This window comes from Leptonychotes weddellii, chromosome 2 (assembly GCF_054177405.1).
Source record: "Leptonychotes weddellii isolate Sample4059 chromosome 2, ASM5417740v2, whole genome shotgun sequence".
Classification (NCBI taxonomy): Eukaryota; Metazoa; Chordata; class Mammalia; order Carnivora; family Phocidae; genus Leptonychotes; species Leptonychotes weddellii.
This window is the reverse complement of record NC_138370.1, coordinates 52,456,640-52,476,806: the sequence shown is the minus strand read 5'-3', so window position 1 is coordinate 52,476,806 and position 20,167 is coordinate 52,456,640. Positions and strand designations below refer to the sequence as shown.

At 35.4% G+C, this 20,167-nt stretch overlaps 1 protein-coding gene and 1 non-coding gene across 7 annotated transcripts in view; both read left to right on the top strand.

The window, feature by feature from the left end:
* Window positions 1-18,562, top strand: part of TLL1 (tolloid like 1) — a 205,176-nt gene extending 186,614 nt beyond the window's left edge. For all 6 annotated transcript variants that reach the window (XM_081811123.1, XM_081811127.1, XM_081811140.1 and 3 more), the window contains 3 exons: window positions 6,166-6,379; window positions 12,908-13,158; window positions 14,340-18,562. In XM_081811123.1, the coding sequence (XP_081667249.1) occupies window positions 6,166-6,379; window positions 12,908-13,158; window positions 14,340-14,474 (600 nt within the window). In that variant the 3' untranslated portion in view covers window positions 14,475-18,562. The remainder of the gene's footprint in view (window positions 1-6,165; window positions 6,380-12,907; window positions 13,159-14,339) is intronic.
* On the top strand, window positions 4,985-5,136 carry LOC145720401 (small nucleolar RNA SNORA62/SNORA6 family). The gene has a single exon (XR_014143301.1). It is a non-coding gene; the product is annotated as a small nucleolar RNA SNORA62/SNORA6 family (small nucleolar RNA).
* Window positions 18,563-20,167: the final 1,605 nt, after the last annotated feature.

Here is a 20,167-nt window from a genome sequence, read left to right as displayed (position 1 = left end):
TGCTTGGACTAAATAGCACTAAGAACTAATGTGTGTATAGTGGCTTCAAAGTGGTATCAGGCATATTATCTCAAGTTGGTATCACAAATAACACTTATAGATAAGGAAGCTGTCCCAGGCAGCTTAGGTAAGTTGGCAAATTTATGAAGCTGCTAGGAATCTAAATACCTTCAAGCCCAAGATTCTCTCTCTACATTTTATCTAATTTTTTTTTAATTTTAGCATCCTGCATCCATAATGGCTGTGCACGTGTGCATATATAATAATTTAAATGGAAAAGGAAGAGGAAGTTATAATAATTAAGTAAAATGAATACCCAACAGAGACATATGGAAGGATTAGGAACATATATTTTGAACTTAAAGTGACTTGTGTCTAAACCTAACTAGCCATGTTATCTTGAGAAAGATACTAATCCTTTTATGTCTCAATTTCTTCCTTTGGAAATTGGAGCTAATATTTACTCAGGAATTTTGTGTGTGTATTACATGAACTTGCATATAAAGTGTTTGACATAATAGCTTATTAAAAGCCGATAAACATTGATACATGATATACAAAGAGTAATTATAATTATGACAATGATTAATAATAAAAATTATATACCATTTTATTGGATAATTCAACCATGATCAAGTTTTTGTGTAGCCTTATGAATCTGAAACTCAATCCTAACAATTAAAAATATAGCTAATGATTGCTTGTCGGAAAACTTTCTTTAAAGGGTCAAATAGGAAATATTATGGAGTTTGTAGACTATGTGGTCTGTTCTGCTACAATTTAATTCTGCTGTTTGAGTATGAAAGCATCCACCGACAATACACAAATGAATGCATGTGGTTGTGGTCCAATAAAAGTTTAATTACAAAAACAGCCTGAGGGCCAGACTCGCTCTGCAGGATTCAGTTAGTTAAGAGGGTCAGGGTAAAAGAGTTTGAAATCATGGAGTCATAAGTGTCCATGATCACTTTCCCTGAAATCAGAGTGTGAAAACATTTAGCTCTTACTTTTTGTAGTAGACAGAATAATGTTCCTCATCTCCTCAAAGGTGTCCTGATCCCCAGAACCTAAGCACATGTTACCTTATGTGGCAAAAGGAACTGTGGTTAACGTAAAGATCTTGAAATGGAGAGATTATCCTGGACTTTCTGGGTGGGCTTGATGTGGTCACAGGGGTGCTTACAAGAAGGAAGCAGGAGGTCAGAGAGGAGAGAAGATGCTAGACTGTTGGTTATGAAGATGGAACAAAGGGACATGAGCCAAGGAATGAGGGCAGCCTCAAGAAGATGGGCAAAATGCAAGGAAACAGATCCTCACTTTTCCTCTGGAAGGTCCAGCGCTGCTTGCCCATTTTAGATTTGTAACCACCATAGCTCTAGGAGAGTAAATGTGTGTCATTTAAGCCACTGAATTTGTGGTAATTTGCTACAGCAGCAATAGGAAACTAATATGTTTGCTTTGTTTCGCTGTGTGTGTGTGTGTATTATGAGGTTCTGACTCTATATTAATAGTTTTAAAGTAGAAAGAAACCCTGGTTGAAAGATATTTGGGGGGAGAAAGTCTTCTTACTGGAAAAGAGATAAAGTTCTGAATGAATAAGGACAAGGATCTGTTTTACTCCTGACTTCATCTTGTCTTGGTTCTGAGAGACACAACTGATTATTAAATTTTGGGTACTCTTAAAGTATTTTTAAATATTAAAACATTAAAACCAAAACACAACAAAAACAAACCAACAAAACAGGAACAAAGTTCCAGGCATAGGGACATCCAGCAATAGGCCAATATGCTTATGTCATGTTTATTTGATTTATCATATCCTGGAGTTTTGCTAAGTTATGTAGTTGCAATTTATAGCTTCATATATGGGCTATTTAGAAAACAAAAACACCTACAAATGTTACATAATTCTCCACCATAAATCTGCCAAAAGTGTATTTGATCGCAGCTTTAGAGGACTCATGGAACAGAAAAGGTCTTTTGAATCGGAAGGCTGAGGCTTATATTCCACTCTGCCATGTTTCCCAGTGGCCTCTAATCCTTCCAATATCTTGTGGGAAACCAAATGATAGTTCTCACCGAAGACAGGAAAAGGCGAAGGATGGCTGGGACCAGGGAACTCCAAATCTTATATCACAGCTGCTCAAATTGCATCAGTCTCTTTCAATTTCTTACTTTTAATGGTCACCCTGGCTAAATTTTATTTCTGCATTAAATGCTATCATTTTATTTTCTTGTCCCTTGTGAATATATGTGGCGACTCTGAATGGCCTTATCTTTCAGCCAGCGCCTGTATTTTCAATAAAAGCCCCTCTACAGATGTTCATGTGAGGCTGCATATGGCAGCCTGGCTGGTGGCCAGCTAGGTAGATTAGGCTTGCTTGGGTGTTCCAGAAACACAGTTATTCTTTCCATAGCCTAAAACGAGAATTCAATTTTATTTCCTTTGAATGGGACTCCTTAATCTCTTAGTTTGCCTTGTGGGAAATGCATTCGTATTTCTGACTAGAGCTCATGGGTATTTGCTCTTTTTTTTTTTTAAAGCCTAGATTAGTAACCTTAAAATCATAGAAATATAATCATGGATGAGTAGGGTTTAAATGTTTGAATACTAAAATGTCTATAAAGTTTTAGTGTAAACACTTAAGAAAAATATTTTAAAGTCCCCAAAAAGAGGGCGGTGATTCAGCAGAAATCAGACTTTCATATAGCTCCATACATCAGCTTTGCTAGCTGTCCTGTTACCTTTGTGATGTTGAAGGATGTTCTGGGAAGGTAAGTGTCTTTATGGGGTGCAGTGTTATAGCATTGGTTCCTGGTGGCTAGAAATCTCCATATTCTGCATTATTTAGATACAGACATTCATGGCTCAGCACGTGTCATAAAATAAAGTAATAAACTGTATATCTCACTGTATCTTTGGGAATTCTACAAAAATATTTTTTAAGATTTTCCCAATTTCCCATGGCCCCCTCTAATACCTTCCTGTGACCTAGAAATATATTTTATTGAGGCAACATTGCTATACATGGAGGTCCTTAGATGTGGATACCTCTGTGATATTAAGGGCCAGATTTATGAGATGTCGGCATGTGAGTTAGTGACGCTTTTGCTTGTGTGTGGTGGAGCATTTGGGTTAGACTGACTTCTGGAAAAGGACCACCCAATCTTTACAGATGACCTAACAAGCTGCTACCAATTCCAAGAGGAAAATTCACTAATACCTTAATGAATGAGAATTGTTTGCATCACTTGAGAATATGTCAGCTGCAGAACCTTTGTCTAATTTGACTCTTACAGAGTCAGTCTGATTCCATTAGTAATTAGATAAAAAGCGGGAGCCAGCTGGCTCCAGACCAGGTGTCAGAATGCCCCCAGCCCGCAAGCGCTCTGCCACTTTGTGTGGTGTTGCTCTGTTCTGTAAAACAGATGTTGTGATTCACTCCAGACATCCTGCATTTCATTAGGGAGTGAAGTAGTCACTTAGTTATCTCATTCACTTGGTTTTCAATGGACTGAACATGTGTGGTCTGTAAATTCTGATCCCATTTTAACTGTTACTTAAAGGATGTGCTTTAGAATGCCATCACCCCCATCATTCTTACAGTTTTCTCTCCTACACAGTAGGTTTCTCTGCTCTTTTTATTGATAGATGAATGACTTAAATCACAGTCAGAAGAGACAATTGTTCAACATGCAGTGGTTTTCAGATGATGTTATTCTCCTGAAACAATGCTTTTATTTTTTTCTTGAGATAACATTGACCTTATAATTCAGAAGCTTGGTTTCATAGTTAATAAAGAATTCTAAGTGCGGTTAAGCCAATTGTCTCCTATAGGTTTCTTAACAGTTACAAACTGATACTCAGACAGTGTCTATGTGCGTAATGGTAATAGAAGCCGACTGAGTACCAGCTCAGGAGAGGCAGAAAACCTGAAGTGTTGGCCTGTCACATTCACAGCATTTCCATCCATGGGGTTGGCCATAAACATGGAATAGGTAGATAGGTAAATGAATGGATCTCCAGCCAACCATCCATTCAGGGTCTTCTATATCCCATGTACTGCGTCTCCTCTACTCTGTTCTCTGCCACTGGACTGCAGAGGTAAATAGCAGCAAACTTCAGCGACCACCTGCTTTGAATGTTGTACTTCACGGTAAATACACTCTGCTGAAGTCTCCTTGTTCACGGTATTTTGTGTGCACTGTTTCTTGTTTGTTTCCTATAAGATTCTTTGCGCAGTATTTATCTCTTTTGCACTATCCAGTGTCTTCAGTAGAATGAAGTGAACATTCTTTTTTACTCATATGGTTACAACAAATAATGACTCTCTAGTGCTTATTGGTCATTATCATGTTAATTTATACTTTTTAAAGTAGGGTGCAGTGGAATATGGTAGTAGAGATCGGCCCTCTTTCTTTTCTTTTGTTTCTTCTTTTAAGTACCTTTCATTTCTTTCTCCTACTCCCTAATTAATATAAATTGCTTCTTTCATTTCTTCCCTTACTCCTCCAAAGCCAGTGATAATAGACGGCCGTGTGTTAAGGAATAGATAACTGGCCAGCACTAAAGGAGAACCGTTCTTAGTCAATTTTTTCTTTTCAAAATTACAAAAATGTATGTCTTAATTAAATTTAGAATTGTGATAATTTCACAAAATTGTATTAAAAACATGTATGCAAAAAGTTTATGTGCAAATATATTATGCTGCAGAGACTGCAGGAAAATGAATGAATTTTCAAGTACATATTCTATTTCTTCCAGCTTTTTTCCCCTTTACTGGGAATGATAGTTTATTTTTTGAAGGTATGGTGGCTTTTCTAGGGAAGGGAAAAAGCCTTGATTGGCAATGGCAAATAACCTAGAATTCCTGGAATTATTAATAATTGGGCCATTACTATTTTCAGTCTGCCTCAATTAAACTTTCCTTTGTGTTGTTTAATATGTTATACATTTAATGAATTTTTATTTTAAGAATTTGCTTCTGCACATCGTTAAAGCTTGGAGTTAAGGCTGCTGGCTCGCCAGTGAGCTTCACAAACATAGCTAATGAGCTACATGAGGGGCAAATCTTCCACCAACACAAGGGTCTCTGGTCCAATGAGTGAAGTTTGATAACAATTCTTTCTACAAGTATTAAAAAATATAAGAATTTGCTAAGACCTATGCATAAAAATTACTACACGGGAAAATTAGAATAACTTTTAAAGGCATACTAAACTCTGCAAGCTCTAAATATTAAAATAAGTGTACCATCTATCTTAAAAGTAACTTAAAAATAATCTAGCCTTGAGGCAGGCAGAGGGAAGGGAGAAGTAGGCTCTCAAAAAAAAAAAAATCTAGCCTAAAACCATATTAGTATTTTCTAATAATATGGGTTGTAGGATCTAAATAAAGAAGTATAGGGGCGCCTGGGTGGCTCAGTCGTTAAGCGTCTGCCTTCCGCTCAGGTAGTGATCCCAGGGTCCTGGGATCGAGCCCCGCATCGGGCTCCCTGCTCTGCAGGAAGCCTGCTTCTCCCTCTCCCACTCCCCCTGCTTGTGTTCCCTCTCTCTCTGTGACTCTCTCTGTCAAATAAATAAATAAAACCTTTAAAAAAATAAAGAAAGAAGTATATAGTGTAAATTCCCGTTGTTTTATTCTTTTAAGATTTACTGTGCTTAGTTAATTTCTGTGAAAATATAAGTTATTTTTTTAGGTTTTCTTCTTAGTTTAAATGCCCCAAGGTAGGATGATATTCAATAGTTTATGATCATCAAAACCAGAAGGAGTCAATTTTTAAAATGCCAAGTGTTTAAAGTTTTCTGATGCGTTCAGTATAAACTTAGAATTATATTCAGAATAAAATATCACTGTTATTATAACTTGTCTAAATCCTGGAGTTGATTGTGATAGTTTTGTGATAGTTTTGATTGTGATTTAATTGCAATAGTTTAATAATAGAATTTCACATGGAGTAATTGTGCTGTTTTCCTCATTATGTTTTTTCAGAGACTTTACATTCTACTGATTTTACACTCCTTTCAATAATGTTCTATACGGGTTAATTTATTTGTATGTCATGAGCATGTTTTATTGATGTGCATTTCTGCTCCAAAGGAAAGAACCCATTTTGAGTGATATGTGTTTTTGCTTTTCTTTCCCTTTCTTTCTTTTTTTAATAGGCCTTTGGTGAGTTTGAGATTGAGCAGCATCAAGAATGTGCTTATGATCACTTGGAAGTATTCGATGGAGAAACAGAAAAATCACCAATTCTTGGAAGACTATGTGGCAACAAGATACCAGAGCCCCTTGTGGCTACTGGAAATAAAATGTTTGTTCGGTTTGTTTCTGATGCATCTGTTCAAAGGAAAGGCTTTCAAGCCACACATTCTACAGGTCAGCAAATTAGAGCCATGTTTCTCTTTCCTAAGATCTAGGTTTCTCTTCCAGTGAATGCAGTGGATCCTATAACAGGAACATTAATGAATCTCTGAGCACAGCAGAAGAAATCTCACTGAAGCACTGTGTGAAATATTTGAGAGCCATGTAGCATCCTACTTAAGTATCTTTGTAGTTGCTGAACATTTAGAAAGCAATGCAATAGTTTGATCTGATTCATGTCCAATGCAGTATGATCAAGTAGAACTATCTCTAAATATTTGTATAATGGATTCCATATTAACTTGAGCAGTTTGATTTATATGCTCTATTTAACAGTTAGAAATCTATGTCTTAAGTATTCAAGAATCATGTTTTCTCTAACATCCTACCTGGTTGGCTAGCTTTTGCATTAATGTATTTTTGTAAGTCTGATTTGGAATTTATCTCTCCATTTTACAGAGTCTCATTTGTTTTTCCTTTTATTTAGTGTGCAATACAATCTTTTTCTAATCCTAATTCCTAATTTGACTTTGGAATGGAAGTTTTCAAGAAATAAAATATAATTTAGGAAAAATATGGAAAATTTTAGGCGAAAATATAGAATAACATTTTTTAATAATTTGGGGCCAGCTTAATACTGTATTTCATCAATGTCCAGGAAATGTCCTTTTTTTACATTCAGTTAAAAAAAAAGTCAGTTGAGTGGTTTCCTAAAGTCATTTATCTTATAGTGCCACCTAGTGGTACTCTTGATAAATAAACTATTGAGACATTGCCTTGTAGAACTGTCTTGATGTAATATAATACACAGTATAATTGTATACAAATTTGTCCATAAAACAATATAAGTGCAGCAGTTTTTGTCATGGGTTCTGTTTATTGTTTTTATTTTCTTTTTGTTTAATTTTGTTTGTTTGTTAATTATTCCATTGTCCAATATTATTTTCCACTTTAGTGTATTTCATTATGAGCATTAGATTTATATTGGAGTCTATTTATGAGAAAGTGAATATTGTCAGAATATTTATCTGATTCGTACTAGTAGTGGTTGAACTCATTAATAGTGCAGATTATTTCTCATGATTGATATGAATATTTTGGTTTGAGAAGAATCTTTCAGGGACTACAGAAATTTCATACTAATGAAAGGTTTTTCCATACATTGACATTTACTCTTTAAATATTTTCCTGATAACTTGTTATGCATTAAAGGGGTGGAGTGACTGCAATCCCATTACTTCATCAGTACTTTCCTGATAGAATAGAGTTTATGGCATATATATCTGGCTATCACAAGTTCCAGGAATGCAGTATGAAAATATGCTGTCAAAATTCTTGAAATAGCTGACCAAATATTTTTAAAATACCTACCTATGAATTTCCCTTTCTTAGTTTAGTCAAAACTTACTTTTATAGAATCTCTTTTTACCCTTTGTGAGTAGAATGATTAAGATTTATATTATGTTCCAGTATGTAGGTACATTTGGGTTTTTAGTCCTATTATGCCATTACCTAGCTGGGAACTTTGGAAAAGAAATTTCTTTGGATATCAGTTTCCTCATCTGTAAAATACTATTTAAGTTTCATTATAGCTATTAACCTCCATGATTCCTTAATTTGTATGGCCTTTGCTCATGGATCCTATTTGCATTATTTATATTACCATTAAGAATCCATTGGTAGGATTCAATTCAGTTCTCACAGAGATCTTATACTGAGATCTGATGGTATATATAGCATGCACTTGGCATTTTAGGCACACACATGTACTTAACATACACTTTACATATATTGAGTCCTTAAAAGACTCTATGATGTATTATTATCCTCATTTTTCAGAAAAAGAAATTGAAAATCTAGAGATTAATTAATTTGCAGAGATTTCTAAAATTATGTCAAAGTCTGGATTTTATCCTTACTCTGTCTCCAGAATGCCTCACATACATTCCACCATAGTATGTTTTCTCTTCATGTAAAAGTTTTGGATTAGGAAGCAAATCGATATAAAACCAGTCACTGTTGCTGAAGCAATAAGTAGAGACTGAACGCTTCCTTATTTAAGTTTTAAAAAACCCTCTGTTTGAAGTATGTAACTGACGAGGCTCATTTTATTTCCCTGTTCAGTTCACATCCATTCAAACACCCACATGAGCCACCTGTCACATTATTTATGGCAAAAAGCTGGAAATTTGTGGGAATTTACAGGGAAATAGAAGGAATTCCTTCCCATTGAAGCATACAGTCTAAGTGTAACCTCTGATTTTCAGAAGTTTCTGTACTTTTGGTTTTTCAGTCAGTTTCTACTGACAAGACAGTCAAGTCCAGTACCATTTTTACTACATGTATAGAACACTTACTCATTATTTACTGCCTTCTAGAATATGTGTAACTATTATTGATGGATCCTGATGTACACATTTTAATCTGCTTGAGTAAATATATATTTTTATATACAATTTGAATTTTATCCACGAGAAAAACTTCTAATACCATGAATTTTGAAACCGGGTGATTAGAAATATTGTTCTAATATGGTTTTATGGCTATTTTTTTTCACAAGGAATACTGTGAAAAAAATCCATGAGAGAAGGACTGTATTGGAAAGAGTCCTTTTTTCCCTCTGATGGTAGGTCTAAATTCTAAGCCCAAATATATTTTAATCAGGTAATGAATGGTATTACACGACACTTAAATAAACTTATTGAAGAAACAAATCAGTAAAAAAAAAAATATCCTGTGTATTCTCTCAGAGGATATGGCTATAATATAGAAAAAGAGGGAAATGTGGAGAGAAAATAGTCTTTTAAAACATGGCCTGTCCAAAGAAAAAACAGAGAGGGAGGCAGACCATAAGAGAGACTCTTGACTATAGAGAACAAGCTGAGGGTTGCTGGAAGGGAGGTGGGTGGGGGTGGGGGGGTGGGGGTGGCTGGGCGGGGGAGATGGTTAAATGAGTGATGGTTAAGGAGAGGGCACTTTTTGTAATGAGCGCTGTAAGTGATGAATCACTAAATTCTACTCCTGAAGCTAATATTACACTATATGTAACTAACTAGAATTTAAATAAAAACTTGAAACATTAAAAAAAATAAAATAAAACATGGCCTGTCTGGTAGGACTTCTTTGCTGTAGCATTGTAGTATGCATCAATGACATTTAAAAGTCAAATAATGCATTATAAAAGTTCTTAGAAAGGAAGTTATTTTTATCTAACTCAATTAAATTGGAATGCCCACTAAAAGCATGTATAGGTCAAATTACAGGACCTCTTTGGGAATTTAATACTTTTTGGGGAAATAAACAATCATGTCTTTCCAAATTAAAATGAAATCCACTCCCCACCCCCACCCCCAGGCTTCTCTTCCCTTTTTGTCACCTTTCTTATTCAGCTTCATTTTCACTTTTCAGAATTCTGTAGAAGATGTTCTGGCAGCTTGCAAAGTATTTTCAAACAACTGATTTAAAAACAATACTGCTGACATGCTACACTACTTTTATATTGTTCCAACTTGGTAAATGAATAGGAATATTTGCAGGAAATGTATTTAATTAAATACCTTCTTTAAAGGGACCATATTAAATGATGTATTGACCATATTTTGAAGAACTGCCTCAAGGACAAATTGCCCTTATGCTGCCTGTAATTTTCTGCTTATGGAATTTCTCTCAGGGCATATTAAAATCACACATCTTGTGCATATAATATTTAAATCTTTGTTCTTAAAAATTTTATCCTGTGGACTAAGTTTTCTCTCTCTCTCTCTTTTTTTCATGGTTGGATCAGTAATTCCAGATTTATTAGTTTGATCAGTGATCCATAGGAAGGCAGTTGTATACTGGAACAGAGAAATGAAAATAGACAAACATAATGGAACATTTTAAGTTATCCTTAAATGTAATTTATTTATTTTGAATATTGCCATTTTCTAGATGTTTTCAATAAAACCAAATAATAACTCCTCACTGTCATTTTCAGATTCACAAAGGTTGTGTGAAATCTTTTTCATTTCGTTCAACTACTTCATTTCCTCCTTGATTTTTGTCCCAAGTTGGGGCTGGCAGAGAATTGTCTCTTCTGAATCCTGGTCTTTTGTCCTGCTACTTTGCTCCTGCAAAGCAGACACACCAAAACTAGTGCTTTCTTTATATCTCCCAGTGGGCTCCTTCAGCTCTTCCCGGCTGTGGAATAAAAGTAATCCAAGTGCTGGCAGCTTTTTTTTTTTTTTTTTTTAAGTGGAAACCAAAACAAAGCAGGCAATTATATATCAAACTTTGAGAATAGGTAAAATTTAAAAAATTCTCTAAGTGAGATTACACTGGTTTATACATTTATATATTAAATTTGGAAATATTTTTCACAAAATATTTTACTGGCCTTCAAAAATACAAGTCTTCCTTTATGATAGCAGATTAATAATGTTTTAAATTTTTTTTCATTTTATTCTGGCTTTTCATTTCATACCTAAATGGATCCCTAGCAGCAGCACAGATGATGGCATTTAGATGTTCTCACTAGACAATAATGATTGTAATGGTGATGGCTTACACTAATATGGCCTTTCCTATGTGCCCGGTATCCTTCAAACATTTGACATATATTAATCCATTCACTCTTCATCCAGACCCCATGACGTGAGTACTATGTATGATCCTTGTCTTAGAAATGGAGTGTGAGACAAAGTCTCTCAGCGGATGAAGGGCAGAGCTCAGATTTGGACCCAGGTCATTTAGCTGTGGAGATCTGTCACAGAAGAAGGACAATAATTTTTGGAATTAGAGAAACACCATGGTAGGAAGGGTAGAATGTTTGGCTTCCGGTCTATGGGATTCAAGAGATGATATTCAAGAGATGGGTTGAGCTTTCAGGTTATTCTAACTCATTTACATTTGCAATAGTATCGATATATACTATATGCTATATCGATAGATTGTGCAAGATGCCCCACCTGACACCTGGAACGTGGAGGGATACTTACGTTCTTCATGGAACACAGCCCAATGGGGCAGTCATTCTCATGATTGAAACCCTGGTTGGAAGTTCGTTCATATGTCAGTCACACACAAGAATCTAAATGTCTTTGTCTGTGACAGTGCCCGTAGGGTTGGTTGAGCCTACGTGTATTTAGATACATCTGAATGGGGTTTCATCGGGGGATTCAGACATATTTTGTTGTTTAAAATCATCAGTGTGGGTAAGCCATATACAAATCGGAAAAATCCAACTAAGTGTTTTTAGTTGTGTAATCCGTCCTCACAGGGTGCCGCTGGGACTGTTTGGTTGCAGATGACCATGAGAATGTTACAGTGGTGTCTTCATATCTAGGGTCCTGGCTTGTCCACATCTTTCCACATTGGATTTTTGGTTTTGTCCCCTCCCAACTTATCCCAGTTTTCCTGGGACTTTTCTGGTTTTAGCCCTGAAATCACTGCTTCCCAGGAACCTCTCAGCACTTGACAAACAGAAACAGAAAGAAACTCTACTTTCTTCTAACATTTTTTATAGCCCTATTTTATCTTCTTCTCCCCTGACCCCCTGCCATAAGTTTGTATGTGTATTGGTTGGAGGGGATCTCTATTTAATCTCTGGGTGTTTTTTTGTTTTGTTTTGTTTTGTTTTTTTAATCTCTAGTCATTAGGAAGTTTCGGGACTCAGATTACAAAGTTTCTGAGAAAATTTTTTGAAAACTTTCATTTCTAAATTATACTAGCTGTGCATTTTTATGCATACTCATCTAGTTATTTGGTATATTTACCTCTAGTGACAAAAGTAATAACTGGTAAACCACATGTTTATTAATATCTCTCTGAAAAAGAAGCTGTAAAAAGAGCATTTAAAATTTTTTATTTATTACAAACACAAAATATACTTAATAGGTTCTGGAACTACAAATGTTATTATAGTTAAAGATGCATGTATGTTTTTCCCAACCAAGTTATATAAATATTTCTACCTAAATAAAATTGTTCTGTATAGTCTATGTAGAGTTCTATATCATGCATATACACACTGGAGTTTTATATATTTTGCCAATTTTTAAGTTATTTCTTATTCCTTTGGATTCTGGGTTCTTAAATGAGTAAGAATCAACCTGATTTAAGATACTGACCTTTTTTTTCCCCTATGAAAACTAGTTATTTGGGACTAAAAACCGGATCGTGTATAACAATAAAAATATTTATTGAGAGTTACTACACGCTAGGCACTGTTTTAAGTGATTTTCCATGTATTCATTAAATCCTCAAAATCCACTGGGAGATTGGTGCTATCATTATCATCTGCATTTTGCCCTATGGATCAGAGAAGCGACATCACTCACCTAAAGTAACTGAGCTCGAAGGTGTTGGAGGTGGTATTCCAACCCAGCTAGCTCTGTGTCCAGGGTCTGGGGTGGGACCTGGTGCACCGTCACACTCTACGATTATAGGAAACACATCTGATGATGAAAATGCATTCAGAAGTTAGAGAACGGTTACACTACATTGAGGTTGAGATTGGACTTGTTAAAACTCACTGAATTTATTTCATTTTTCTTTCCTGAGCAGAGTGTGGTGGTCGACTGAAAGCAGACCCGAAACCCAGAGATCTGTACTCGCATGCGCAGTTTGGTGATAACAACTACCCGGGACAAGTGGACTGTGAATGGCTGTTATTGTCAGAACGGGGCTTTCGACTGGAGCTATCCTTCCAGATTTTTGAAGTGGAGGAAGAAGCCGATTGTGGCTATGACTATGTTGAGCTTTTTGACGGTCTCGATTCAACAGCGGTGGGGCTTGGTCGATTCTGTGGATCAGGGGTAAATACAGTACCAACAGGATCCCATAGCCGTGGTAGAAAATGCCCATTGACTCATGATTGTTATGTGCATCATATGCAAATTGGCAATGCTTTTACGAGAAAAAGTTACACCCTATTATTATTGCCTCTTCTCCCTTACCTCTTCTCCATCTAGTGAATTTTCCCAATAATATCACACAAGAGAGAATTTAGTAGGTATAATTGCTGGTTCCTGTTCACATTCTAACTTTTTTATTCATGTTCTCACTGTGCAATAAATGTTTAAACATTTAAGAATCTAAAGGCAATAAATTTAAACACACACCTTTGACGATTTGGTAAGCTTCCTAAATTAAAGCATAAAGGAAAAGGAATTGTGCACACAATTCAAATTGACATTCCCCTCTCAGCGAAGACGCTTGCTGAATGGCAGGCACCACCACTGGTGTGTGGGCTTACCCAGTGCTGCCATAATGCTGTTCCATTGCAGTGTGTCACTTGTGCATGGGACAGAATGCCTGATACAGGTCAGAGAGTGTCACCAGGAGAAATAAGAAAAAGGAAAGCTTGAGATTTCCTTCATGCTTTTTCCCCCCAGGACTCCCTGCATAAATATCAAACGGTCTTCTGAATACATACTTTGTTCTGAAAGCATTAGTCCCATTTTTTGTCCACCAGTGTCTATTGCTTACAGAATACTGAACTTGAATGATATTGAATTCCTTTCCAAATATCAGCTGAAATGAAACAAAAAACTTCTTGGTATTTAGATTATTAAAACAAGAAGGAATGGATGATTTGGATTCTGGACGTGGCTCTGCCTCAGAGCCCCTTCTGAAACAAATTTAATATCTTTTTACCTCCTTTGAACCTTACTTTATTTACTTGTAAATCAAAGGAATTTGGCTTAAAATTTGGGGGAAAAAAACCCACCAAGTTCCAGAACTTGGAAACAGACTTATGTTCCAAGCCCAGCTATATCAGTGCCTATGATCTTGAGCATGTCATTTGCTTCTCTGAAACTCAAGTTTGCCCATCTGTAAGATGAAGAAGTCACTCATACCCACTTTTCAAGGTTGTTGGGAGGATTAAATCATATACCCCCCCCCAAAAAAAATCCCAAACAAACATGAATTACACTGAAGGAAAAAAGTGCTCATTCTGTTGTTTATTTGCCTGTTTGTTTGTTTTTGTCTTCAGCCGCCAGAAGAGATCTATTCAATTGGGGATGCGGTTTTAATTCATTTTCACACTGATGACACAATCAACAAGAAAGGATTTCATATAAGATACAAAAGCATTAGATATCCAGATACTATGCATACCAAAAAATAACACCAAAACCTCCATCGAAACATAAAGGAATGTGCATAATGGAGAGAAGACGTATTTTTTTTAAATGAAGATATTAGCACAAATGTTTTATATAATGAGTTTGACCAGAAGAAGACTGTAAGAACAGGATTATCTCTGTACTAAAAGAGAAGTTTTCAAGCCAACTCTGATCAACATTGCCAAGATATTGAAACTCCATGCTTGATGGTATAAATATAAATAAAGCTGGTGAGAAGGCACATGTAACTTCAAGGAAGACTCCAGAAGATTTTGTTCACAGCTTGACAGAGATGCCTTGCCATTCAGACAGTTCGATTCAGGGTCTGTGACCTTGCAGAGTGTTTCTTTTTGACAATTTTTCAAGATTTGGGAGAAATCAAATGATCTTGCAGGTCATAAACTGAAAAACCCTCTTCTTGTATCTTAGGATGATTGCTTTGGCTTTGTATCTTGGATACAGATCCATATGGGATGTTGCGAAATGGGAGTCTTTTGAGGGCGGTTTGTACTTTAAATGTGGGCGTGTCCGGAAGTTTGGAAACTGGAATATTTCAGCTTCATTATTTTCACTTGCAGGCCAGATTCACCTCTTTGAAACACGAATGATCTTGAGACCACTTCATTTTACTGACGTTTTGACAAGTTGGAAATGCCAATAGTGTCTATTATTGCAGTTAAAATCTAGGCATCATTTATTTAAGTGCTGGAAAATGCCCAGTTGATCAGTAAACTCACGTTCTTTCAGTGAAAGTGCTGCCTTTTCACACCCAATTTAAGAAGCGTTGTGATGTCTTGGGAACTTCATGAGAGAACTCCCAGCAGGTGTGAACAGAATTCTTCCAAGTGACTGCCTGGATGGCCCATTCTCAAGTCACCAGTGCTGCTATTGTCTTTTCGGTTGTTGATCTGTTGTAGTTGTTATTGCTGATGTTGTTACGGTTAATGTTGTATTTAAAAAAAAAAAATGAAGTGAAGTGGATGTAGGCTGTGTAGTCATTGAAAGCTCTCTCTCTCTTCGCCTTCTTCTTCTTCTTTTTTTTTCTCTTCTTGGGATTCAGTTAAAAAAATGCAATGTTGGAAAAAAAGATTTGTTTCTGAAAGACTTTCTATGGTGCTATTCCATAAACGTTTTTTTTAAACAAAATTTTTGACCTTTGAGCCAACCACCTGTAGACTATGAATGTCTCCCTATGTCTGGTGGCATTTGAAGACTAAAGACTTGCTAAGGGTATCAAGAGTGTATCATCGCAAGGGCAGCACTTGTCCTGTGGAACAATTACTTATAATGCCTTAGAATTCTTGCACATGATCAAACAGATCCTCCTAGAGACACACTTTTTGAAAGGTTGAGCAAAACAACGTATGTTAATTAGCAGCTCTGTGAGGAAAATCCATTTCCATGACTGAGAACATTGGGTATAAATATGGTGACCTGCTTTTGTTGTAGAAAATGAATTTTCTGCTTGAAAGCCATGCGTGTTTTTAATATTGTTTATGTATATGTGAGGTTGTCTGAGTGAATGAAGCTACAAGAAGGTGAAAAGCAGTGGGTGGTGGAAAAGTTACAATTTATGTGCCAAGTTCTACCAGAATCCTGTCTGAAGTACCACCTTTCTTAGGAGGTTTCATGGACAAATAATGGGAACTTCTAATTATTATCCACACCATTAAAAAAAAGACTTTTTCCTTTACAGAAACTCTATTTTGATATGTTTTAATGTTGCTGTAGATTGCTATATGAAGTAGATTTGTTTCTGTTACCTGTCCATGAACATTTGACATTTAGTAAAATTGGGTATTTTTCTTTATTCTTACAAAATTACACTATACACACAGGTGTAGTTTATTCATTTTTTTGCCATTGTTGCCCTGAAAAATATTTTCTTGCATATGAATTACAATATGTAAATACATTTTTAAAACCAGTCTTTTGATCTTACTCAATGTTACTTTGGGAATGTGTAACTATTGCCTGCAATGTAATGAGCTTTTTTAGTGGAGCTGATTTATTCCAGTAACTTCTTCTATATTTTTTCATTAATCTTCAATTAGCCAAATATATCAGCAATGGGAAAGAGAGGAAAAAATACCATTCACACCTAGTGGATTACGCTATGCCTCGCCCAGTACGAGGCACAGGGCACTAGCTTTTTTCTAAACTTTATGCTACCCTTTGAGAATTGTGGTGATGTTCTCATTTTGTAGTTCAGGAATGGAGGCTCATAGAAGGTATGTAATGTTCCCAGGGTCACCGTGTAAAGTTAGATGTTGAAACCCAGCTTGTCTGATATAAAAATCTGTGCTTGTTCTACAAAATGTAGTAGAATCGATCTTGACATATATAAATAGTAGACATGTTTTTATGATGAAACATTTCCACATAAAGTAAATTTTAGGGGTGAATTACAGCAAACCCTTCAGGATAAATATATTGTTCTTTTCAGAAACAGCATGACAATTCGAATATCAACTGTAGATATCTTTAAGAACCACAGGTAGTGCTAGAAATTAAAAACAAACAAACAAACACCTACTCTGTAGTTCAAAGTTAGTAATCATGGATGGACCTTTTGTTAAAATAAATACATTAAATTATTTTATCTGGCGTAGTAGGGGAAATGTAGTGTTCTACTTTAAGAAATATTCTGGATATTACAATTGACATCTTATTAGGTCACAACGAGCTGCAATCAACACAACCGAGAAATGAAAGTGAAAAGATATTTAGAAGGCATATATAGAGATGTTGCAACTTCAGGTCTTCAATGTGAACATTAATTTTTATTGTATCTTATGTCAGATATCAATTCGCTGCATATTATTTTTATATTAATTCAATTTTGGCTTAAATGTGTTGTTAAATGCAAGTACAAACAGCTTTGTTGTTATTTTGTTAATAATTGTTAGTTACTGTTTTAAACATTTTATTAAATTAATTTTGTAAATTATTTTCAACCCCTACATCAGTATACTGGTTGTGCTCTCTATTTGCCAAAGTTCTAACTCCTATACAATCCTGACTATACACAGAAAAAAACTGCTCCTACTTAATATGATTTTATTAAATTATTTTTCAAGTCAATTTTGAATATTAATCTACTTTATTAATGAGATCATGACTTAGCATAATTTCACAAAACAACATTTAAAAAAATTGCATGAGAAACAGCAATAGTATTTCCAAAGTCTCCAAATGTCCCCTTCCCGTATTGGCTGGATTTTTGCTGTGTATGACTAATTTTAATATATCACAGTATCAGGTTCATATTCTGTCCAATTTTGTTTTTAAATTTCTTATTCTTTTTTATTTGGTTTCTTTTGCTCCTGTATTTTTGATGGTAAGCCTCAAATATTAAATTTTGCTCTCCCATATAGAAAATCTCTAAAAGCGCATCTAATGACTAATTATTAATCTTCATAAGGGCAAATATTACTTTTTAAAAGTAAACTATAGCTATGTGTGACATTTAAAAATAACTTACTTAAAGCAGTTCTCAAAATGTTTGGAAATTGTATTTAGTGACAATGGGAATAAAACTTGCTTTTTGGAAAACCTTTAATACCACTTGTGAAATCTGGCATGGGAGGAAGTAAACAGGAAAAAATAATTACCTTCTAAAGTTTATAACTTGAAGTAATGCCTTCTATTTTATAAGAAAAATTATGTAAAATGAGCATATCAAAAAGAAAACAAAAAGCTGGTCTGTGAATGAGTTAAAGCTTTTTATGCTTCAATGCATAGTAAATGGTCGCTAATGAACAGTTAGCTGTTAATCTTTAGTGTTACTGTTATAAAATTAAGACACATTGCCATTAGCTTAAGAAATAATTGATGTAATGGATGGATCTAATACATTGTGAGATATTATTATTAGTCTCCAAACTTTCTATTGACATCAACTTTTTTCATTGTCCAGCCACAACCTCCCCCCTTTTCAGCCCTGCACCAGTATATTCAGCCTGTGTCCAGGCTTGCCCTGTGACTCTAGTCAACTCCTGTGCAGAGACTATGCAGACTGATTCCAAAAAGTTTATAGGGCCCTGAGTACATCTCACTATATGCAACTTCCCTCTCATCCAATATTTTATTTTATTTTATTTTTTTAAATTTTATTTATTTATTTGAGAGAGCGAGAATGAGAGAGAGTACATGAGAGGGGGGAGGGTCAGAGGGAGAAGCAGGCTCCCCACCGAGCAGGGAGCCCGATGCGGGACTCGATCCCGGGACTCCAGGATCATGACCTGAGCCGAAGGCAGTCGCTTAACCAACTGAGCCACCCAGGCGCCCTCATCCAATATTTTAAATAAAAAATTAAAACCGTAAAATCAACTTCTAACTTTAGAAAACTTGAACTGGAAACATACCTGGGTTAAAGCAGATGAAGATTGAAGACTTAAGAGGCCAACATGCAGCTTAAGACATGTGGACAAAAGGTCCTGGTACCTGGTCTCGCCTTAGCTGCCAGGGTGGAGGTGTGGAGTAAATAATGAAATTACTTGTGTTATTATGTGTTATTTCTATGTGAATACAAGAAATACTAGCTTCACCAATCCCTCCACTCTCACTGAGCTCTGCCTACCTATGTTGTTTGTGTAGTTGAGAAACCAGTTATACAGCAGTTCATTTTTGCCCAACTATCAAGCTTTTGGCATATTTGCATCTGAAATAAAAATAGCAACTAAGGCTATTCAAAGCAACTTATAATACTATAAACGTGCTTAATGCTTCAGTGTATTTTACAAATTACACTTAAAAAACCAGAGCCAATGGTGCTGCTTCTATTAAATATTATAGGGTGGTTATATTAGTCATAATATTTAACCATTCAACATATCTAAGAACTGACAAATCTCATATCTGTCAAAAGCTCAATTAGGAATATTTTTAAAAGAGTAACTACTAGAAATTTAGTTAAAAATGATAGTTTTCGGGCGCCTGGGTGGCTCAGTTGGTTAAGCAACTGCCTTCGGCTCAGGTCATGATCCTGGAGTCCCGGGATCGAGTCCCGCGTCGGGCTCCCTGCTCCTTGGGAGCCTGCTTCTCCCTCTGCCTCTGCGTCTCTCTCTCTCTCTGACTCTCATGAATAAATAAATAAAATATTAAAAAAAAAATGATAGTTTTCAATCAAAATGTAGAAGTGCATTTATATTCCTTCATGATATTTTTATGTCAGAATCAGTGACTCACAGAAATGACAGCTAAATGCTAAAATAATGTTGATAAGGTTGAGGTCAGGGGGAGGGGTTTATTTCAAGGAATGTCATTAAATTATTTAAACAGGAAGATTGCCAGAAAAGACAAAGTGAAAGTATTATAGGTAATAAAGTTTAGATAAAGCTACCCTAAAAGAATATTTAGTGAACATTCTTTAGGAGGCTATAATTAAAAATCAAAGTAAATTACAAGAAAATTTTCTACAAGGATCTAATAAATTTGTTAAAGTCCTTTATATACCACTGAATGTCTGTTATTTGTGTTTGAATTCCCTGGGAGTAAAGGGTCCTCATAAGTTTTGTCATTTTCAACCCAAAAGACATATTACAACCATGTAGTTTATTCCCTCATTTATTTCATTTATTTCTTCATTCCATAAATATTTGCTTAATTCCTTCAAATATGCTCAGCACTGTGCTAAGTACTAAAAATTTAATGAAAGGTTGAAAAAGAAAAAAATCACAATTTTTGCTTTTGT